The 24954-nt window shown below is 36.9% G+C and overlaps 1 protein-coding gene across 1 annotated transcript in view; it reads right to left on the reverse strand.

Annotated features, from left to right (window-relative positions):
- The window catches only part of BORCS5 (BLOC-1 related complex subunit 5), a 73906-nt gene extending 51227 nt beyond the window's left edge, over positions 1–22679 (reverse strand). Inside the window, exons 1-2 of the mRNA XM_045829566.1 lie at positions 22264–22679; positions 20407–20550 (exon numbers count right to left, since the gene is read on the reverse strand). Of these exons, the coding sequence (XP_045685522.1) occupies positions 20407–20550; positions 22264–22321 (202 nt within the window). The 5' untranslated portion in view covers positions 22322–22679. The remainder of the gene's footprint in view (positions 1–20406; positions 20551–22263) is intronic.
- Positions 22680–24954: the final 2275 nt, after the last annotated feature.

The raw sequence follows: 24954 nt of genomic DNA on the forward strand, positions 1-24954 counted from the left end.
TTCCCATAAACTGAAAGATTACAGGTTTGATTCCTGGTCAGGACACATGCCTGGATTGCGAGTTTAGTCCCTGGTCAGAGCACGTATGAGAGGCAATCCATTGCATTGATGTTTCTCTCTCACATCAATGTTTCTCTCCCTCCCTTCCCCTCTCTCTAAAATCAATAAGCATGTCCTGGAGTGAGGATTTAAAAAAAATCTTAAAGGATGGTAAGATTTTAGCAAGCTTCAATAGAGAAGACAGCTTTCAGATAGAAGAGCATAAGTGAAGGCGTGGAGGTGATAAAGCAAGGGAAGCAGTCCACTTTGGCCTGAAGCTCACGACACACTCAGGCAGTGGGAGATGAGGATATAAATACTTCTTGAGATCTTCATGTCAAGCCAAAGAACTCAGACCTGAATGAGCCAGGCAGTATGGAGCAACCAAACATTCTGATCAGGAATTACATACTTCAGCCAGCCTTAAGAAAGATTCTAGCAGAGGTCTGTACAAAATGAATTAGAATTATCACTGTTCATGAAAAATGAATTTATTTGTACGGGCCTGGTGGGGCGAGGGCAACTCTGGCTAGGGATAGCTAATACCTTTCCACATACTTTCTATTTGAATCCAGAGCATTTGCCTCAACAACCTGTGTCCTGTCCCCGTGTTGGAAAGAGTAAGAGTCAATGAGTGTTACCAAAGCAAAAGCAGGGATAAAACAAAGCCAAAATAAAGAGGCCCCAGAAATGCAGCTTCTTGCCAGAATTTATGCAAGTCGGAGGAGGACTGGCTTCAACTTGCTAAAAGAATGGTTTAGTTGTCTAATCAAAAGGAGTTAAGCTCATATCTGGGAACATTGTTTTTCATTTCCATCTAGCACTTTTAACATGTGGGGCTGTCTTGATATTGTTTCAATCTTTTTTAGTATATTCGCAGGAAATGGAAAGAACAGCAGAAAGATAAAGCCCATCTGGCCACAGTGTTAATGTCAGTCTTCCTCCTGTCCTTGCACCAGACTTCCAAATGACTTACCTTTTCTTATATGTGCCCCTTATGAGTCTGGTTTCCTTTCCATAATAATTCATGCCTTGTCCTATTTTCCTTATTGCACTACTATGGAACATTCCCTGATACAGGGTTTTAATAATATGCTTATCTACTACTACTCAATGTCCACATCCAAAGAAAACAGTGAATGTTATGATGAAATTTACTTCTTTATTTATGGATTATTTCGTTTGCTTTTGGATATTAACTACCCTTGACTAACAGTTCCTCTTTGTTGATTTCATGTAGTCTAAATTAGCAGCAGTCATGACATTGCTACCCTATTTAGGTTTGGAGCAGGTCTTAAAATAGAATTTTTACTCTCCTTTGAATGGTGTGATTTTTATCTCTCTGGTTTTTATCTTATGGTGGCTGTGGCCACCATAAGTTTGGGAAGTGTGGTCCACAATGTGGTTTCTATCTCAGAAAAAAACGCCTCAACATTTTAAATAAGTATGGTAGGAATAATAAATATATGTAGTGGTAATACATAGGACACCATAATAGACACTGTATTAATGATATATATAAAATAAAACATGGTGCTAATAAAAACATACAAAAAGGACTCTCAATAAATCTCACAATACTGAACATTACCTCTCACTAATTACATGTAAGATGGCAATCTCCTTATCCCAAAAAATACTAAATAGAAATTAGAAATTTAAAAATATTCCTAACACATAGCAAGAGTTCCATATCAGTTAACTGTGATATGGCAGGAGCTCTCCTCTGGCTCTCTGACCTGGGTTTGTGCTATTGAACATTTTTTAGTGACCTCATCAGAGGTCACTCATAGTAGGTTAATCATGGGGGTTTACAAAAAAAACTCAACAAGCTAAAAACACATGCCAAATCTGACACTGAATTACAGATGATTATAAAGTCTTGCACTGAAGGTCCAAAAACTACCTGTAGAAATACAGAATGAAGGAGGAGTGACTTAACAGCAGCACACGTGAAAAAGACTTTAGGATTTTAGACGATTCAGTTTTGGCAGCCACAACTGCATGTGGCTGCCAAAAAAGCTACTCCAAGCTTTGGACTGTATTAAAAGAAATAACAGCATGCAGAGCAAAGCAGAAGATCCTGCTCATACCTGGAATACTTTGCTCAGTGCTAGGGGTCATGCTTTCGAAGGGCCAAAGTGGAGTATGTTTTAGACCAGAAGGCTGAGTGACACAACATCATGTTACACAAGGGACTGAAATTGTTAGCTTATGGAGGAAACAGCTCTACAGTTATTAATGAGCACATATTACTTTTATGATCAGAATAAAAGACATTTCCATTTTGGAGGGAAAAAAACATTTAAATAATGCCCTATGCTGAAGAGGATATTATGAATATGATATGTTCAGATACTGTTGGTTTTGCTATAAATTGGTTTATTAAATTTTTTGGAAAACAATCCTGCCATGTATTATTGAAGCCACAAAACTTGTTATAGTGGTTTCATAGACAAACTGGTAGATTCATAAAATGGAATACTGATCAGCAATAAAAAAAGAACAAGCTCCTAATACAAGCATATGGGTGGATCTCAAACACATTATTCTAAGTGAAAGAAGCCAGACTCAAAAGGCTACATTACCATATGTAGCCTTCATTTAAATGACATTCATTTAAATGATATTCTAAAAAAAGGCAATACTGTAGGGACAAAAAACAGACCAATGGGAGTCAGAGGTTGAGGTGAGGAGTGAAACTGACTATAGAGGGACATAGGATGAGTTTTTGAAAATGATGGATCTGTTCACATCCTGATTGTTAGGATGGTTAAACAACTGTACAGGTAACATCAATAGTCACAGAACTGTATGTCAAAAAGGGTAAATTTTACTTTATTTAAATTGTATCTCAATTTTTTTAAAGGAAAAGAAGAAAAAAAATCTTTAAGGCATCCAGAGAAAAGAGATATATTACATACAGAGCAAAAAAGATAAGAATTTTCTTTTAAAAATTACAAAGAAATAGTTTTCCAGAACTATGAAACCTGGAAGAATTCATTACCAACAGATCCATACTACAAGAAATGTCAAGGAAGTTCTTCAGGCAAAAGGAATATGATATCAAATAGAAACATGGATCTATATAAAAAAATGATGATCCCTAGAAATAGCTGAAATGAAGGTAAATATAAAATACCTTTTTTCTATTTTAATAGCTCTAAATAATTGATTGTCTAAAGCAGGGGTCAACAAAGTGTGGCTCAAGGGTCAAATTTTACCCATTTCCTGTTTTTGTAAGTAAAGTTATAATTGAAACACTGTAACACCCATTCTTTTATGTATTGTATATGACTGCTTTCACGCTACAGCAACAAAACTAAGTAGTTGAGACAAAGACCAGATGGCCTACGATGCCTAAAATACATACTATCAGGGCCTTTACAGAAAAAAGTTTGCCGCCCCTGATCTACAGCAAAAATAGCAATGTATTGTGGGTTTACAGCATATGTAAAAGAAAAATGTATAACAACAATAGCACAAAATATAAGGAAATTGGAGTATAAAAACCTTCCTGTGATAAAAATCCTACACTAATATGTGAAATGGTGATTAGTCAAAGATATGTACTATAAACCCTAGGGCAACCACACAAAAATATTTTATGTCTTAAATAATAAGCCAATAGTAGAGATAAAAATTAGACCATAAAAAGAATTGATTAATGTAAAGTAGACAGGAAAAAAAACAGGAAAAAGGAATAAAAAACATGTGGAACATATGGAAAATGACAAATTGGGAGAGTTTAATCCAACTACACTGAAATTACATTAATATAAGATGGCTAAAGATATTGTTTAAAAGACAGAGAATTCAACATGAATTTAAAAAAGCAAGACTCAACTACAGGGTAATGCAAAAGTAGGTTTACAGTTGTTCATATGGAAAATAATGCAACAACTAATAAATAACAATACAAAAATAAACTCTGTGTTTCACATACTTACAACTGTAAGCCTACTTTTGCACCACCCTGTATAGGCTGGCTACAAGTAACTCCTTTAAATATAAACACATGGCTAGATTAAAAGCAAATGGATGGGACAGGTGTGACTTCTTACTATAGCCAAGTGAGGCAATAAACAAATCCTCTCTGCAAAAAGCCACTATGAAACTAGACAAAGTTCATAAAAAACAACCCATCTGAGGCTTGAAAAACTACCTACAGGCATACAATATTCTGAGAAGCATTTATGCCTAAAAAACATGATGCTGAATAAGAACAGTGGGAATCTGTAGCATTCTGACAGTTGAAGTGGATGTTGTGTCAGAATGGGGGCGGGTTACCAGAAGAAGAAAATTTTTTGCTGCAGTAGGAAGAGGCCCATTTAATTTGGAGCAGGGCGTAGCACCATGCTCAGTGGTGGTGTCAGTGGAATTGACTATCTCAGAGATGGCAAGTGGAAGGGCCAAGCAGTCTACTAGCACAAGGTTGTGGTCATGGCTGGGGCAAGTTTATTCCTGACTGAGGCTGCATACTTTTACAGCAAAATCTGAGAGGATCCAACAGGTCACACACTCCTGGCTGACACTGAGACTGTGTGCTTGCCAAGAGAAGAAGTGAACGGGCCCAGCGGAATGTAAAAGGTGAGAACGACTTGAAAACACCCTAAACTTTGAATGTTTACCCCTGCCCTCACTTAGGTAAACTACTTACCCTCACACAGATCCACTGACAGATGACAAAACCTACTACATCAAGGTGGTTCAGTATAACCTCTATTCAAGCACTGGCTGACTAGTAAGTCATGTAGATATAGGGGCAATCCCTGGGGGGAAAAGACTGAAAATAAAAACCAGTTTAAAAAAGCAGTTTAATGAGCAGAGACATCAATGGCCGCAAATCACAGTGAAGTGAGAATTCACAGGTGTAATAAGCATGTTACCAAACAAGGAAACAATGAACAAATGAGAAAACTAACAACAGGATACATTAATTACAGTGTGGTGATTGTTTCACAATGTATATTTATATCAAATCATCAAATTATATAATTTAAATATATACCATTTTCAATTGTCAAATATTCCTCAATTTAAAAAAATAAAATAACAAAAATCTTGGAGAGATCATACTCCATAGCTCCTACATTATCTGAAGTACCCAGTTCTCAACAAAAAATTAAGAGACATACAAATAAACAGGGAAGTGTAATTCATACTCAAGGAAAAAAGCAGCCAACAGAAACCCCCTAAGTATCACAGCTGAATATAGTAGACAAAAATTTCAAAGCACTTATTACATATAAATGCACAGAACTAGAGAAAGTCATAATAAAAGAAATAAAAAATAAAAGTAGGGCAACAATGAATGCTCAGATAGAGATTTTCCATGGCAAGAAAGAAATCCTGGAGTTGAAAACTACAACAACTACAATAAAAAATTCACCAGAGCAATTCAACAGCATTTTTTTTAATTTAATTTTTAAAATCTACTTTAGTTTTGAGGTGGCAGGAAAAAGATTTGGTGAACCTGAAAACAGAAATTACCTAATCTTAATAACAGAGAAAGACTGAAGAAAAATACACAGACCTTCAGAAATACAGGGCAACATCAAGCATACCAACACATACACAACGGAAATCCCAGGAGGAGAGAAGAGAGAAGCTTACTAACTTTGATGAAAAACATTAATCAACACTTTCAAGAAACTCAAGAAACTCCAAGTAAAAGAGATCAACACCTAGATATATAACAAAATCAGTAAGCCAGAGTCAAAGAGAAAAAGCTAGAAAACAGCATGAGAAAAGTGACTTATCTGAAACAACAGAGATTAGAATAGAGTTGAATAATATACAGAAAAATTATGGGAAAAATAACTTTTTTCAACCAAGAATTCCATATTCAGCAAATTTATCCTTCAAAAATGAAAATAAAAGGTATCTCCAGATAAACAAAAACTTCATAAATTTATTGCTAGTAGACCTATATTACAAGAAATACTAAAGTAAGTCTCTTTAGGTTAAAAGAAAGTGACACCAGCTGGTGACTCAAAGCCACAAGAAGCAATAAGAAACACCAAAAACAGTAAATATTTGAGTTAATTTAAAATATTAAATGTGTTCTTAATAATTTTTTCTCTTAATGTACTTGAAAGATATAAACATTTCTAAAGCAGTAACTATGACACTGTATTTTTAGGTTTATAATATAAATATATTTTTAATATGAGACAGACTTTAGAGTCAATGACACAAATGAGTTTAAAGTAAAAGAACAACAAATATATATATATGTCTATATACATATACATAACACAGAATTACAAGATAGTAGCTATATTAGTTATCAGGTAAAAAAGACTGGCAAACAGTTTTATCAGCAACAGAGCATTTCATAGTGATAAAAAGTGACGTTAGGAAGCTATAATAATTATAAATGTATATATACCTAATACTTAAAGTTAAAAAAAAATGAAGGAAAAACTCACAGAATTGACAGGAGCAAGAGACAATTCAACAATACCAGATAAATAATTATTCACCTCACTCTTGATAATTGATAAAACTAAACAGAAAATCAGTAAGGATATAAAAAGTGTTTTGAACTGAATGAAAATGAAAACACATATCGAAAAATTTTTAAATATTTAATTTATTTATTTTTTAGAGAGAGGGGAAGAAAGGGAGAGAAATATCAATGTGTGTTTGCCTTTTGTGTGCCCCTTCTGGGGACCTGGCCCACAACCCAGGCACGTGCCCTGACTGGGAATCGAACCAGCAACCCATTGGTTCGCAGGCCCACACTTAATTCACTGAGCCACACCAGCCAGAGCCACATATCAAAATTTAGGAGATGCAGTTAAAGCAGTGCTTAGAGGAAATATAGCTTTTAAGTGTCTATTTCAGAAAAAAAGAAAGCTGTCTAATCAATAAACTAAACTTATACCTCAAGAAACTAGAAAGAGAAGTACAAATGAAACCCAAACCAAGCAGAAGAAAGGAAAATAATAAAAACAGAACAGAAAGCAAAGAAACAGAAAGCAGAAAAAGAACAGAGAAAACCAGTGACACCCAAAGTTGGTTTACAAAACAGATCAACAAAACTGACAAATCAGTAGCTCTATTGGCCAAAAAAATAAATTAGTAAGATACAAATGATCAAAATCAGGAATAGAAGAGAGACATATTTGACATTATAGAAATTTAGAGGATTAAAATATTATGAAAAATTCTATGCTAATAGATTAATAAAATAAACAAATTCCTAGAAAGACAAAAATTAACAAACTGACTCAAGAAGAAACAGAAAATTTGAATAGACTTATACCAAGTAAAAATTTCAGACCCAATGGCTTCACTGTGAATTATGTCAAATATTACAGAAGAAATAAGTACCCATTCTTCACAAACTCTTTCAGAAAACAGAGGAGGAAATACTTCTGAGCTGCCAGTATGAATCCAGGACCTTCCTTACATCAAAGGCACAGCCTACAAACTGCTCCCTTGTTTCCCGCAGGTCAGAGTGGTCTGAGTGTCCAGATACACGCATGCCGACTTTCCTTTTGTTATAAACCTTTAAAGTGCAGGGGTATACATATATTAAAGTGTGTTTTATTGAGAATTTAAAAAATTTCCAAGGTTATAAGTATATGTAAAATTCACGCACTGATTTTGAACAGAAGCGTACGCAATACCTCTACCTAAAGACAAGATGTCCCCCCACTATTATTTGGGCTTGCAGGGTAATCTAAGTAAAGATGATGAAATATATAGGGAAAGACCAAAGTCAGAATTCTGTAGAAAGCATTTTTTAAAAATTGAAATGCAAGGTGTGAGTTGACAGCAAAGCCCTGGGAATTCCGTCTCTTTAGACTACTGTGCACATCCTGAGAAGGGGGTGGGAAGTATTAAATAACGCTGACGAGCCAATGTTCAAGTGGCCTAAAAAGCCAGGGCACTGGAGAAATGTATCTCTTAGCAACAACATGTACAGAGCGTTAAAATGGACTCCAGGGTCCTCAGAAGTTCTACTTCCCTGTCTTCAAGGGAATTCACTCTCACCTTACGCCATCCTAGTGAATGTCTATCCTAAAACATCTACAAGGTATGAGACTCTTCTGAAGCCTTTCTTACAGCATCTGACCCCTCAGAAAAATAGTCCAAATATGGAACTGCAATCTTTTCCAATTATATTATGTTATGTTATATTATGTTCCCTTTACCAGCTTCCACTAATATTAATGTAGTACATACAATATCAAAACCAGTACACTAACATTAGGACAATACAATCAACTAAACAACATGTCTTATTCAAATGACCATTTTTACCACTAATACCTTTTTCCAATCTAGGGTCCAACTCAGGACCTCACACTGCATGTCTCCTTTGCTCCAATCTCTGACAGTTCTTCAGTCATCCTTGTCTCTCATGACTTGGACTCTTATGAAGAACAATGGTCAATTATTTTGTAGAATGTCCCTAATATATTTTTTGTGTTTTAATAATACTATTATCAACAAGAATCAGTGATTAAGGGTTTACTAAAATTCCAGGCACTATGCTAAATAGAAGCATTTCTAATAGACTTTAGAGAAGCAGCATTTTAAAATCAAAGAATAATCATCTTTAATTCACCCTTCTTCAAGTGCTAGTGTTTTGTAAACTACAAAGCACTACCAAACATATTATTATTATTCATCTACCCCAATGTTCTTTAATGTCTCCTCCCCCCTAAAAAATATTAAGTCCAAGTATAAACTTTAAATTCAGGGCCCTTGACCTTACCTTTCTGAATATTTACTGAATATAATTTCCTACCCTTGAACCCTGACCCATTCCTTTCTTCACTTGTACCTGACCTACCTTTTCTTCTCTAAATACCCTTTCTTGAGGACACCTCTGATCCCTGACCCTACCTCCCAAGAGCTACTAATCTGAAACACCACAGAATTTAACGACTGCAGCACTCATGTGGTACACAGATACTACCCTGAGCTGTGGACATACCCTTTTTGCAGATTCTGTCTCCCAAATGAGACTATCATGGCCTACCTTTTTCTCCCTATGACATAAAATATAATACAATACCCTAATGCTTAATAACACTGAATACCTACCAAGCGTCAAACTTTGTGCTAGGTTCTGGGAAACTAGAGATGATTATGATACAATCTCAACTGTTGAGAAATTTTTGGCATAAAATTGTTTTTGAGTATAGTGATAGCCTGGAAATAGTTTTCTCTTCAAAAAATTAAGGTCACTGAAAGTTTCCTATAGCAGTAAAGTTTTCCCTTTTCTGTTCTGATAAACATTAAAATAACTAATTATAGATTACTAATGTGTCACAAAGCATGTGTATTTTCCAACTAGCTTGTGCTAGAAGCTGTACATGGTTTTATGAAAAATCCAGATACTACAGAGTAAACTTTAATTAGCCAAAGGCTTTTGCAAATACTATCACAGGTTGTAGCAGTTGCAACCAGTTTACTAATTGTTTTTGTCTAGTGACATCTAGTGGCAAAAGTGTTAAAAACAGCGCTGTGAGAAAACGACAATAAAAGGAGGCCATCTTATAAAAAAAGGCAAAATATGAATGAATGATGATATTTATTAGCATTAAAGAATGTTTCAATGTCTCTTTGGCCTATATTACTGTTAACTCTCTCCATGGGATTTATCATTTGTTTCCTTATCTTGTAGCTGGTATATATTAACCTTGATAATGACATAAGATTTATTGAAATACAAGATACTAGTATTTTAACTATATGTTAAAGAAACGCCCTCAATTAAAAAGACTGAATGGAGAACACAGCTATTCCCAATTGTGATATGCCTGCTCCAACAATCTTGCAATTCAAAACTGCATTGTTGTTTGAATATATTTGCTTACTGACACATTCATGTTGATAAACTTATTTAAAAACCTGTTTAGAAACTTTTGTTAATGATTTTAATCAGCTCAATAAGGAAAATTATTATCTATTCAAACTCATTTTTTACAATATCACTTTGCATTTCATTGAAATGCAAATTTTGAATTTTGTGAAATTGAATTTTGATAGAAAAAATATTTAAACATTATGAAGACCTGTTTAAAAGATTCTTCCTCAAACAATGAATTGTCAGTGAGCCCAAACTTTAATGTACAGTCATTCAATGTGAATCAATTTTGAAAATAGAGTTCATCCAAAAATAGTAAAAACCTAATAGCATACTGAAAATACTCTTTTGATAACCAGATTTTAAAATACCTAAGTCATTTGGTTAAATGATTTAACAGCTCTGTGATCTCGAGTAGGAAACTTAAGTTCTAGTTCAATTTCTTCTAAAATGTGCTCCATGGACCCATTTCAGAATCACCCAGAATGCTAGTTTAACATATAGATGCCTTAAACCTCAACCTACTGAATAGATTCTCTCTGAGTTTTGGGCTCTATAATCAGCATTTTTTAAAAAAAGTTTCTCCAGGTAGTTTCTTATGCATAATAAAGTTTTGAAAATAATTACTATCAAGACCACAAATATAAATTCTTCTAAGTTGTTCTGGTTCTTTCTAGTCATTCTTTACTACCTTTCTTCAAATAAATTGTTTCATCCTTTAAGTTCTCCAAAGGGTTACACTTTATAGCAGTTATCATGTTGAGTCACAATTTGTCTGTTAATGAAAACATAGTTTCCCTCACTGGACTGTGAGCTCCACATGAGACAGAATAATACTTTTTGTTTTTGTATCTCTAAGTCTCACAGTATCTGACGAACAGCAAGCTGAAGTGAATATGGTTGAATGAATACATGAAACATCATGGTTCTAAAAAGAGCATATGACTTCCACTCGTGCCCAGTTCCAAATACTATATAATTGGCATCAACTTAATCTGTCCAATAGCCAGTCAAAATCTGGGGGTAGGGGGTACAATTTTTTTCCTTTATTCTAGGAATACCTTTAAAGCTCATCTTTCCTAAACATTTCAGTCTCCAATGACAGTACTGGTGTTTAAGAATAGAAGAATTTTTATATGTGGTTTTTGGAAAAGTAGAAAACAGCCTTAGAATATTTCTAGGCTGTCATTTAGCAGAAACTGCTAACAAACCAGAGCCATAAAAGGAAATATATACATATATCTTTATTGTCATATTCTAGGAGTAACTGGATAGATCAGACAGGAAATGACACTGCTTAGAAAGATATATCCTTACCCCAACTGGGTAGTTCAGTTGGCTAGAGCATCATCCCAATTCACCAAGGTTGTGGGTTTGATCTCCAGTTGGGGCACATACAAGAAGCAACCAACAAATGCATGAATGGGTGGAAAAACAAATCTTTGTCTCTGTCTCCCCTCCACTCTCCTCCCCTTTTCTCACTAAAATCAATTTAAATTTTTTTTAAAAAAACAAAAATATATTCTTGGGTACTAGCTAAAGTAAACCATGTATATTTTATTTAAACTCATAATATAACACAAACTAAAAGTTTAAAGAACCAAAAAGAATGAGTAATGTTATAAACGACCTGACAATTAATTATTCCAGTAAGTTAATGTTTAATATGGCTTGAAATTGAAATCAGAGTTTAACCTGCATACTTACTGGTACCTAGACTAAGAAATGAAAATCAAAACAGTATATCCCAGGTATAATTTTGGGCAAGAATTCTTTTGGTACCTTTTAATTATGTACTTTTATTTATGTGGACGACTCTTTACACCATGAATACCCTCCCTGACCCGGTCTTCTGTAGGTGATTATCTCCTATTCTCTCAAAGCTCAGCTCAAGTTTGACTTCTGCTGTGAAACCTGCTCCAAGTTCCCAGGTCAAATTAGTGATTCTTTCTCCCATGCATATGTAGTCTTTTGGGCACATGGTGAGTATTACTCAGACTATCTTATTATGAGCTATTAACCTGTCTGAATCACTCACAAAACCATAAGCTACAACTGTGTCTTATATTCTTGGTACCTGCATTGCCTGGGATAGTACCAGGCTCTTGGCAGATTTTTACCAATATACTGCAGAAATGAATGATCAATTCAATAATCAAGGTTGTTGGCATGGGGATCTCAAGTAAAATGGAAAAGGTGGTAATAAACAGAAAAATATGGATTAAAAAGCATTTTTTAGAGGATTTCTGATTCTGTTCATGAAAGATTAACTGCTATAATGCCTTCTGGTCATGAAGAACTAGAAAAACAGACAAAATACACAAAACACTCTTTTCATAAATTGTATAACAGGCAAGGCAGGACTTTGATTCCCGAGAGAGGGAAAATAAGTGAGCTCCACCATTTCTCCAGACCAGAGAGGGGTACCCATAAAGAACCCAGCAGCCTTGGTTCGAAGGCTTGAAGAGAGTGCGGAGTTTGAAGAGACTGAGGTGCTAGACACCTAGAATTTACATTCTAGAATTTACACAACAGAATATGGGAGAAGAGGGAGCTCCAAAGAGATCTGCACAGGACACCCGCAAATCTCTGGCTATACACTAAGCTGCACATTTATGAAGCGAGATTCCACAGGTTGAAGAAAGAACTACAGGAAAGCAGTAGGCCAAACAATTTCTGAAATTCATACAGAGCTAGGAGCAGTGCATGTTCTCACCAGCTAGCGTGGAAAGGCCTCAAAATACATGGGGCAACAGTGGAGCACACAGAAGGGTAGTGCCTTAGCAGTGAGGCTTCGTTAAACCAGACTAAAGGCTGCCCGGTGAGCCCTAGCAAAGCTTAAAAGCAAGCCTAGAAAGGGCCAGATTGGTTGGAAGTGACAACCTTATACCAGAACAAATTCTAATATTCTTTAAAGGAATAAACAAAATCCAGCACCCCAAAACAAAATATGCCATATTTGGCATACAATAAAAAATTTCCAGCCCTGGCCAGGTTGTTCAGTTGGCTGGGGCATCGTCCCATACACCAAAAGTTTCCAGGTTTGATCCCCAGTCAGGGCATATACCTAGGCTGCAGGTTCGGGAGGCAACTGATCAATGTGTCTCTTTCACATCTCTCTCTCTCTCTCTCTCTCTCTCTCTCTCTCTCTCTCTCTCTCTCTCTCCCCCTCCCTCTCTCTCTCTCTCTCCACCCTTTTCCTCTCTCTCTCAAATCATTAAACATATCCTTGGGTAAGGATTAGGAAAAAAATCCAGGCATGCAAAGAAGCAGGAAAATATGAGTTGTAACAAGGAGAAAGTTCATTCAGGAAAAAAACAGACCCAGAAATGATGGACTAGCACATAAGAAAGTTAAACATTATTATAAATATACTCTATATGTTCCAAAAGCAGAAGAAAACATAAGCACGATAGCAGAGAAATGAAAACCTTTTTTAAAGGGGTGTGAGGGAGGGACATTTAGTATGAAAAATACTGTTATCTGAAATTAAGAATACATTGGATGGGAGTAAGAGCAGCATAGATATGACAGAAATAAAGACTACCATACCAGGAAACATAGTAGTAAAAATTATCCAAAGCAAGGATAGAAAAAAAAGGTTTGGTTTTGTTTTTAAAGTAAAAGATGAGTCACCTGTGAGAAAATATCAAGTGGTCTAACATAGAAATTAAAGTCCCACAAAAAAGGAGAGGTGAGGACAGAAAAATATTGGATGAAATAATGGCCAAACTACTGGATAAAAACTATAAACCTATAAATCAAAGAACATGGAGCACTTAGTGGGAATTCATCACTCTCAATATATATAAGTAAATATAGAAATAAATATAGGTGCAAGTGTGTGTGTGTGTGTATTTCCTTCCTAAATGCAATGAGAGGGCCTGGACATGGTTTTACTACCACATTCTACCGAAAGAACTGGGCTCCTAGAGAAATGCCTGATTCGAGGGCTGAGGCCAGGAAAGGACAAGGCAAGTAAGGAATATTGTTCATATATTGTGCCAGAAAACAAAAGCATGTTCAAAGAATAATGAGAATGTCAAAAGAACATAGGAAGCTAGACTGATGGTGCTCTGACTAGCTAAATTCAGAGCATTTTGAGAATAAAAATAAATAATGACTGTAACAGATTATAACTCACTGAATAAAATAGGAATTCACTGTTCTACATTGGCTTAAATAAGTAAATAAATGGGGAGCAGACAAGGTCCTCCTTACAGTAAAATCCAAGCAACCATCACTGTATAATTAATGCAAGCAAAAAACATCAACAGATATTATAACCAGTGAAAAAACTGTGTTGAAAATGAAATTTCAGAGGCTCACAATATCTCCTCAAACACTTGGTAATTACAAAAAAAAAAAAAAAACCTGTAGCATGAAAAATGGGCAAAAATTGACATTTTCAGATAAATAAAAACAAAAAGATGTTTCCAGCTGAGGTGCACATGCAAGAAAGGATATAAGTTCTTCAGATTAAAAATAAATGATATCATATGAAAATCTGAATCTATAGGGAGGGATTAAGAATTTCAGAAATGGTAAACATGAGGGTAAATATAACATTCAATATTGTTTTTTTGCAGTTTTTTTTCTTCTCAATTTCTTTAAAAGCTTCATGATTGTTTAAAAGAAATACATTTATGCTATGGGATTTCTAATATATGGAGATGCATTACTGATGACAACTACAGCATAAAGAAGTGGGGTGAACAGACTACTGAAAGGTTCTTGTATTTTATGTGAAGCGGTACAATATTAACACTATTTGCACTATTATATATTAAGGACATGCTATTGTAATTCCTAGAGCAATCACTTAAAAAATAATGCAAAGGTGTATGACTAAGAAACCTAATAGAATTAAAACAAAATACTAAAAAATACTCAATTGGTCAAAGAAAGTCAGGAAAGAAGTATGAGAGAAAACAAAGTAGGCAGTAACAAATAGAAAATGAACAGCAAAACGGTAGACCTATATCCAACCACATCAATTTATACCCCAATTAAAAGGCAGACTGTCGGCCTAGTTACAAAAGCAAAACCCAATTACACAATGTCTACAAGAGATACATTTTAAATATAAAGACACAAATAGGTTAAAAATAAATAAAATAATGGAAAAAGATATATACTATGCAAACAATTAAGTGTAAGAAAGTTGAAATCACTATATTAATATAACACAAAACAGACTTCAAAATAGGGGATAATACCACAGATAAAAGGAATTTCATAATGATAAAAGGGTCAATATAATAATCATTACTGGGTATGTGCCTAATTACAAACTTCAAAAACACAGACAAAATAAAAGGAATAGACAAATTCACAATCACAGCTTGAAATTTTAATACCTCTTTCCATAAGTGATAGAATTAAAAATATAGAAGATTTATACAATACCATCAACCACACCTTGACTTATAACACTGTACCCAAAAACACATTCTTTTCAAGTGTACCTGAATGTGTCATGTTCCCCTAATAAAAATAAGGTTCTGTAAATGTCTGTTAAATAAATAAACACATACATATGCGGACAACAGTGCATGCTGAAGTGAAAGTAATACTTGGCTGTATTGACTAGTTCATAGTTGAATCAATGGACAAGAAGTTGAAACTTATGCTATAGACAGAATCATCCAAGCCAGTGATTTTTGACACTTTTTTTATCTCATGGCACATATAAATTAATTACTAAAATTCTGCAGCACATCAACAAATATATTTTTGCTGATATCACAAAATAATAAGTATAATTTTGAATCATTCACAACAGCTATTGTTATGTTGGCTGTTTTCATTTTTTTAATTTAACAATCTAAGGGAAAAGAGGTCCATGACCATGACTAAAGTCAGGTACTGCATACTTTAAAAATCCTTAAGGCACCCCAGTGTGCTGTGGCATGCTGGTTGGAAATCACTGATGTAGATGTCTGTATTTCACAATTACTTAAAGTTCACTAAACTAGATGCTAGAGACAAGGAACCTACAGAGGCAAAGACCCAGCAGGTGAAGGGAAAAGTTAAATGAAGAAGCATTAAGTTTCAGAGAAAGGCACAGATACCTTCTCAGATTTGTGCCAAAGAAACAACTGGATGCAGGCACAGAGATTTATTGGAGTGAGGAAAAGGGTGAGGCTGCTCTTGCAAATGACTTCACCTCCTCAATTGGTTTAAAGGACCATTCTCTTGGGGCTTCCCATTCTTCTGAGTAAGGCTCACTTTGCTGGTGAGCATCCTTGTTTAAAAAGTTGACTGAAGAGCCATTACACATACAAATCAGTCAACAACAAGGTAATCAGGAATAAGTTAACAACTTTTCAAATATGATGTTTGGGGGAAAATATACTCTTAAGATCAACCTGGGCTTAGAGCCACCTTCAGAAACGGCTATGCTCTGATTAAGATCCATTCTCTTGTCCCCTCTTTTCACACACCATTTTCCAATGCAGAGATGAGGTCTGACATCTGGAAAAGACAGGTGTCTGACAAATGCAAAGACTCTCTACCTTCATATTAATTGTCTGGCTAATAGATAAGTGGATGAGAAAGGTGTGGAGAAACTAGTCATTGGAAATCTAGCTTCCTCATGTCCTCCTCATCACCCTTTTCCATTGACTCATTCTAGCCCAAAATATATTACATTCTTCACAGCCAAGCACAAACCTCCCAAGAAAGCTATTTCGTACCATTGAAGTAACTACTGGACATGTTTGACCTTCCCTGTTCAAGGACAGTCTCTTCATTAGGCAGCAAGACAATCTTATGTTGTATACAGGGTAAACAACAAAAAATGATTGGTCAGCTGCAAAGAATGTCATATGTGTACCTGTGCATGTGTGTCTGTATGCACACATATATTCATCACCAGAAGGAAACAAAATAATTATTTATGTAATTTATATATACACATATATATAACACAACATTGCATTTATCTGTGAATAATTCATTTTTATAGAACAACATAGAATAATGGGATTCATTAAAAAATATCAGTGGTTAAGTTTTAAGTAAGAATTCTATAGAGCTTGTTTAATCCCTGGGAATCTGATTTGCATCAAATGTATATTTTGACTTTGTGTTCTATCATGATCATTTATTGCTACTTTCTAATTTTTTAATTTTCTACTAAATGCTTTACATTTTAAAATAAGTTGGGTAATTTGCACACAAATTTAAAAACAGAAATTCTTTTGACTTAAAAAAAAAGAGGAGCAGATATTTGGCATTAGCATGGAGCATAAATTATACTCTGGTACACTTATCCAAAAGGGTTAAGACCAAAGAAAGAATCTGCTTGCTTATTAAAAATGCAAACATTACCTCAGTCATACAAATGGCCCCAAACTCGCCTGCCCACAGCCTCTGCAGATCACCCACCAGCGTTAGCATTACATCATATGACATTACGGAACAATAGTGAACTCTGTGTAATACTTGAATATATTGTTTTGGAAGAATAAACTGTCATTAACTTGAATAAAAGCTTTCTGAAATCAAACCTGGGGGGTAGAGCCCTCACTGTGTGGCCCTTTTACTACTTCAAGAAACAGCCTTATCCTGAAAGCAGCAAAAAGGGAAAAAAGAGATTAGCGGATAAAGGCAACAGTGATGAGTGGCCCCAGCAGGCAGCCGGCAGGGCTTCAAATTATCGGGCAATGCAGGAGGCACAGCCTCACACCCATCACTCTATTTCCTATTACAGCCTAGTGATTTGAACAATGGGTTTTGCCAGAGTTGGAAACTGAGTCGTACTCTATGTACAAAATTGTTAAACGCTTGATGTCCTGATGCCATCAGAAGATGGGCTATCACTTACAGCTATGGGATTTTAGGCACTGAATTTAAGCTCTGAGCACCAATGTTTTAACCTATAAAATGGAAAGAATAACAGCTATTGTGCAGAGGTATAGGGGGAGGGAATTAGCTATTATGATGATCACAATTATACTTATTATTTCCGCCCAATTGTCCTCATTGCCTATCTTTTCTAATCACTGTCCAAGGTGTTTCTACTTCACAGTGAAACACGAGCATCAACTTAAATGCTCACTTGCTTTGTTTGTTTCCTGCAGTCTGGCCATTGTCACATGTTGCTATTTCTATTTTCATGCCACTCTCATCAAATGATTTCTCTATATTTCTAAATCCTAGATCACGTCTTAATTGCAGCCTGCTACTCACTAGCTTTCCTCCCTCGTACCTATTCTCAATGTTCTCCACAACCAAAATTCAAAGAGGTGAAAAAACAAAACCAGAGCAACATAGCTAGTTGGTGGCCAAGTCCAATGAAAACTTAGGTATCAATACAACCAAGTCCAGTTGCACTGCATTAACTCTACCACATTCATTATTCACTTTAAAATTCCCAGTGATCATTTTAAATGTGAGGTTAACTTCCCTTAACACCACGCCTTTTCCCAGATGTTTCCCTACTGGTCAATTTAATATCATAAAAAATGAATTATTTCAAATGCTTAAAAAAGAAACATAATCTCAGAAAATTATTAAACACATCTCAATGTTCTAGGGGTTTTGTTTTTTAGTATTTCCCTAAAGCAGGGACAAAAATTGGTCATATAAGGCTTTACCCAGGAGTAGAAGACTTTGGGAGGAGAAAGGATGCACTAACAGGAAACAGAGCCAGGAAAATTCTGACTGTGAGCAGTACCGCACTCAATTCCAGAAGGGATGGAGTAGAGAATACCAATGTCCACCTCTAAGTTTCTAAAGATAAAGGCTATATCTTTTAATACTATTGTGCAAGGATATGTGAAGATGGAAATTTCATTAATATTGGCTCTTTTGAAGAATCACATCAACCCTCAAAATCATGAAAACTAATAAGAAGATGGGTAACAGGATGTCATGTGTTGTTTTATGTAAGAGCCAGAAGAGTTTGCCAAAGTCTAAGTCTAAGGACTGTGGGGAACGGACTAAAAGCTTGTATTGCCTCATCGGTAAAACAGATGAAGTACTAGGAAGAATGGGTTGATATATGGATCATCTATAAAGTACCATTTATTTTTATATTTTCTTTTTTTAAGTATAGTGTGGAATACTGTAACTATTACAGAATTTTATATCAGTGATGAAGGCTGAAGTTCAACCTCTCTATTGGCCAGCTGTCTAACTGATCTAGCACAAATCATTCAAACATATTTAATGATATAAGAATTAAAGGAATGATATGTGTATGGAGAGGCCTTTAAAATAGATATATAGCCCTGGCTGGTGTGGTTCAGTGGATTGAGCACTGGCCTGCAAACCAAAGGGTCACCAGTTTAATTCCCAGTCAGGACACATGCCTGGGTTGTGGGCCAGGTCTCCATTTGGGGGCACATGAAAGGCAACCACACAATGATGTTTCTCTCCCTCTCTTTCTCCCTCCATTCCCCTCTCTCTCACAATAAATGAATAAAATCTTTAAAAAAAAGGTATGTAAATGTAAGATAACTTATATTCCTATACATTGTACCAGACTAAAAAATGGAGGACATTATGCTCATTTTATGCATCCTAATCTTTTGAGGGAGAGGGAGACAGAAAGAGAGATTCTTATAGTAGAAACCCCACTCCATTAATAGAAAATCATCACTACTACTTAATGGAGACATAAAAATAAGAAAATAAATTAATATACTTACTAATATAAATAAAATATAGAATATAATTATTAAATAAACAATACAATTCATATTAAAAGGTAACTACCTCAATATACACTAATGAGGAGGGCTGATGCCTTGTATCACTCTCTCCCCTCAATATAAACATTTTCCTCTCATACAATATGGTTGCCAGAATTTTATACCTGTATTTTTTGAACCATAAGATGCACCTAGATTTTAGAGGAAAATAGGGAAAAAAAACTTTAAAGCAAAAAAATGTGGTAAAATATTTAATAACATAAATAACAATATTTCACCAATGTAAATGTAAACAGAACTCAAGAGCAGCATTAACAACCATTATTCCTCCCAAATTGTGAGGAGAGGGCATCTTATAGTCCAAAAAATACAGTAATTAAATGTGTATCAGTGGTCATGGAGATTTTCCTCTATGAAGAAAATCTTCATATGGGTGGATCTGAACTAGTCCACCCACAGTCCAGACGAAGAATAAAAATCATGGAAATATAACAGGTGAGGGCCAACTCCAACATCATTCACTCACTCACTTATTCAGATCCTACTTTATATCAAACTCCAGGCCAAGTGCTAAGGATTTGACACATGGAACCGAGGCTGTCATGGAGCACACATTCTACTGCAGCAGAAAAGTACAGACAGTAACAAAATAAACTATGCAGCAGGTCAAAGATGAATCAGTGCAACAGAGAAAAACAGGCAGGGAAAAGGGCTGCAATTCTAAATGGGACAGTCATGGAAGGCTTCACAGAGAAGATGCCATTTTAAGCAAAGGCCTAAAGGAGGTGAGTAAAACACACAGGTATCTGGGGAGAGTAGTGGGGCTATGCAAACCTTTCCAGCAAATCCAGAAAGTCAAATGTAAGCCCTTACCTTTCAAAAGTGGTTGGAAGGTTGGAATCTCTTGCAATTTGATGACATCAGGATCATTGCTGACATTCCGTGAGGCCTGGGAGCCCTGAGCTACAACCACGATGTCATCCATCTTGGCTCTATGCTTAGCTGGAGAAGGAGTCACTGAAGATAAAATTACCTTATTTAGTCACCTCTGTCTCACCAAAGCTGCTTCACTGTAGTCAATAAACAAGCTGCTTCACTGTAGTCAATAAACAGAATATTTTTATACAACAACAAAAAAAATGCTAACTGGATTTATCCTGCAGTGGGGTCATAAGTAAGGGACAAGAATCAGGGAAGACCTCTATTTTCTATAGTAGTTTAAAAAACTCAAACATTACAGGAATATATATGAAATTGTTTTTGCAACTTAAAATATTTTACTATTCAACACACAAAAGAACAGCAGATTGTGTTTTTAATTTTTAATTCTTTGATCTGCCCTGGCCGGTGTAGCTCAGTGAATTGAGCTCAGGCTGCAAACCAAAGGGTCACTGGTTTGATTCCCAGTCAGGGCATATGCCTGAGTTGTGAGCCAGGTCCCCAGTGGGGCCATGTGAGAGGCAACCATACATTGATATTTTTCTCCCTCTCTTTCTCCCTCCCTTCCTCTCTCTCTAAAACTACATAAATAAAATCTTTAAAAAAATAAAAATAATAAATTCTTTGATCTTCTTTATGTCTGTCCCTATTTTACCAATGAAGAAATAGGGGTACTAAATTTGGCTGTGATTTGTCCAAGATCAACAGCACTAGACACAGATCAGGAAAGGAACTGGAGGTCTACAGATTGTTGGTATACATGACCCATCCCTGTGACACAGCAGTTGCAAAGCTGTCTAGCCACCCATCACAGCAAACCAAGTATGTTTAACAGGTCCTACTTATGGAAAAAACAAAACAAAAAAAGCCCTGACACTCAACCCTAGATAATGGGTGTATTTCTCAGCCACCAGCCACCTCACCCTTAAAGTTACAGGCATTAATTAGTCCAGAAGGTAAATAAAATAATCAGTAGGTCCCTTCTAGACTGAGGCAAAATTAAAAAACTTGGAGGATTGCTAGAGAGGTGGTCAATTTCAGGTCTCAGGAAAATGTAACCTACTTTGTAGGAAGTGATTCAAACCACCAAGGTCTTCTTAACCCAAGACATCCTCCACTCACCATATACTTTCCTGCTTGGGGCCAGAACAGGCCTTTAAAGTATTTTACACTCTATAAGGTAGTATTTGCAAGCTCATCAGTCAGGTTCTCAAAGGTTGGTCCACAGATGCCACAGAACTGCCCTGCCTCCTAGAGGCTAGAGTCTCCCATGGCATGGCATTCACTCTTCCAGAATCTCTGCTTTTATTGCTCTTTAAAAAACGTCTCTTGGTACTTTACCTAACGCACCCAAGGGTTAAAAGGCTGTACACCTGTCACACACCTGAAAAGGAACCTCTAAGACCCATTTTTAAGAAGGAACCTGTTCATAGAGGTTCCGTCTGCGATCCATCCACCGTGAGAACCAAGTGTCACTGTGTCAGTCTGAGTACCAAAGCCAATAATCAATCAGGTCATCTTTTAAACAGGTTGTGGCTGGGAGAAACAGCTGTTTTGACAATAAATAATGGGTATGGGCACCTATGCTGGCTTAGCTTGCGGGGACAGGCACTCACATCCATCGAGGGATTTAAGGTTAGGACTTTTTTTTATATATATAAGAAAAAAAAATGCACGGTGAAGGTTTTCTGTGCGTCCCAGTTCACGGGTCCCAGACCCTCTAGGCTGGGAGGCAGCAGGCTACGCACGCCGACACGACTGGCTGGAGGAGGTGGAAGTTAGGGCACCGACCTGAGGAGTTCAGATCGTTGGGTCGGCTCTCGGCCTCGGAGCTCTGCTCACTGCCCATCGTGCCGGCAGCGATGGCAGCGGAAGAACGGTGGGGCTGGCGATCACCGTTCCGGCGGGGCGACAGGGCAGGGACTAGGACTAGTACGGGATTGCACTGAGTCAGGGAGCCGCAGCGGGGCCGCCGTGTGCGGAAGGTGCGCTCAGCCCACGTAGGGGAACCGGCGATGGGGAATGAAGAGCCTCTATTTGGGGAACCGATGCGCAAGGCGGGGAGAAAAGGCAGCACGCTGTTCCCCCGCCTTCCTTAAAGGAATCCCAAGGAGAGGGAAGCATAGAACACCGGGCTTCAGCCTCGCCCTCCACTGGCCAGCAGTACCGCTCTCGCTCACTCGCAGAAGCGCCGCCGACTGCCTCCTTCCGGGACTCGGATTGGCTGCGCTGGCTGCGCAGGCCGTCAGTTCCGGGTTAGAGGGCCACTGCCCCTTGCCCCAGCTTGGGCGGGGAGACTTGCGCAGGAAACTAGGGCGACGCCCACTTAAAGGGCCCAACTGCCTGAAAACCAGACACACCCCAAAGAGTGAGCTTCCTGTTGCACTGATTTGTCACCTTTAAGCATCATATACACATTAGGCATTGTATCCTTATGTTTAGAACTTTACAACATAGATTTTTTTAAACTTTGTTTTACAGATAAAGCGAGGTGCTAGGTAGAGTTAGGATCCGAATCCACAATTGTCTGGATACAAAGGCAGTGGACAACCATACAAAAAATACTAAATGATGAAAGAAGGAGCTGGAAATGAGACGCAAATGGTGTGTGTGCATCTTCAAAGGAAAGTGGAAGCCACTTCAATCACTTTCTGGGGGCCTTGACAATGATCAGGAAGCTACCATCCTGAAACAAGCAAAGGCAAGAAAAGTATATAGGAAAAGCGAAACGGAAACTGCCAGTTTGGGCAGGTCAAGGACGTGACCTAGCAATGCAATGCCATCACGGAGTTGGTACAGCCTGGGATTCTCAGAACTTTGCGACTCATTTTATATATATTGTTTGCTTCAAGAAATTTCAAGCAAATGCCCTAAGATTTTATACACATACATATAACCTCAGAAGGAGTGCCAAATTTACTAAATGACTGAGTCCCTTCTATTCTATATCACAGACATTCCCCCTATTTTATTTTATTTAATTTTCACAACAACTGAGTCCCATAAACAGGTAACGTCCCCAGGCAGAATTAGTATTTAGTACTGTCTGATTTCAAACAACAGGCTCTTTCTTCTACTCAGCATTACAATACTGTGGGGAAAAAAAGTGTAAATGAATGCAAATTTAATATTCTGTGGGGTTATGTAGAACTAAAAACTACCTGAGAGATCAGAGTAAGCTTCTGGGAGGTGGTGTTTGCCTAGTCTTGAGGTTTACACAAACCACCAGTCTGATGGGACTGGGAAGGGCCTACTAAGCAATGTGGCCATGTCCTCCTGGAGAACCTTTCTCTTCCCTCCCATATATGCCCTCCTCTGGGGTGGGTGAGAGAGGAGATAAAAGGGGAATGCATAACTCATATTCTAGCTCTTATTATTCCACATCAAAGCATATGTATCCTATATTCCATACCCTACTTGATGCTGATGTGATGACATTTTTCATGCTTCCCTTTAGATGAACATTTCATTCTAAAAGGGATATTATATTCTGTTCATCAGAGGAATTGATAAATGTATCATCCCGTTCTCTACTGATTTGCAAGGTCTTTGGCTGAGACACAACTGATAGATAGCCTTATGAAAGTTACTTTGATAAGAAAAATTTTTCTAGCTCCTTTTAAAATTATATCTTTGTCTTTAATTTTAAACAGTTTTATTGTAATTTGTCTTGCTGAAGAATGTTTTGCATTGAAATTTTGAGGTGATGTATTAGCTTTATAAACTCGGATATCCAAATCTCTCCCCAGAACTTAGAGAAGTTCTCAGCTATTATTTCTTTAAGTGAGATTTCTACCCCATCTCCTTCTCTTTTCCTTCTGGGACTCCAATGGCACCTACTTTGTTTCTCTTAATGGTGTCCCATATGTCCCATAGGCTTTTTAAAATTCCTTCTCATTATTTTTTCTCTTTGTTCCTCTGATTGCATAATTTCAATCTGTCTTCTGCACTAATTTTAGCTCACCGATATTTTTTTTTCTGCTTAGTCAAGTCTGCTGTTGAAGCCCTCTGTTGAATTCTTTAGTTCAATGTATTCTGCTTCAAAATTAATTTTGACTTTTTTATGTTTTTTATCTCTGTTGAACTTCTCATCTTCTTGTATTGGTTTACTGATATCATTAAGCTACTTATCTGTGTTTGTTACCAGTGGACAAGACTCTACCTTTTGCCACCCCTTCTCAACAAGCCGAGCTAAGGCACCTGTGACAAGCTGCATGAAGGAGGGAGCACCCTCTGAGGGTGGGGCAAGGAGCCTGGAAGCTCGGCTGATCACAGCATCTTGGTGGTGCAATGCCTGGCTCCCAATCAGCAGGAACCCTGGAGGACACCAGGAGTGGCAGGGTGCTGCCTCCTGCACTGGGAGCAGTGGTTGGTCCTGGCCACAGCAGAGCATTCCCTCCGAATTAGTGGAGCTTCCTGGGAGGGGCCTGGAGGGCAGGGAAGCCGGGCAGCCTCAGGACCCAGCAGAGTAGGGGAGTCTCT

The sequence above is a fragment of the Phyllostomus hastatus genome, unplaced genomic scaffold, assembly GCF_019186645.2.
Source record: "Phyllostomus hastatus isolate PE091 unplaced genomic scaffold, TTU_PhHast_1.1 phas_scaffold_93, whole genome shotgun sequence".
Taxonomy (NCBI): domain Eukaryota; kingdom Metazoa; phylum Chordata; class Mammalia; order Chiroptera; family Phyllostomidae; genus Phyllostomus; species Phyllostomus hastatus.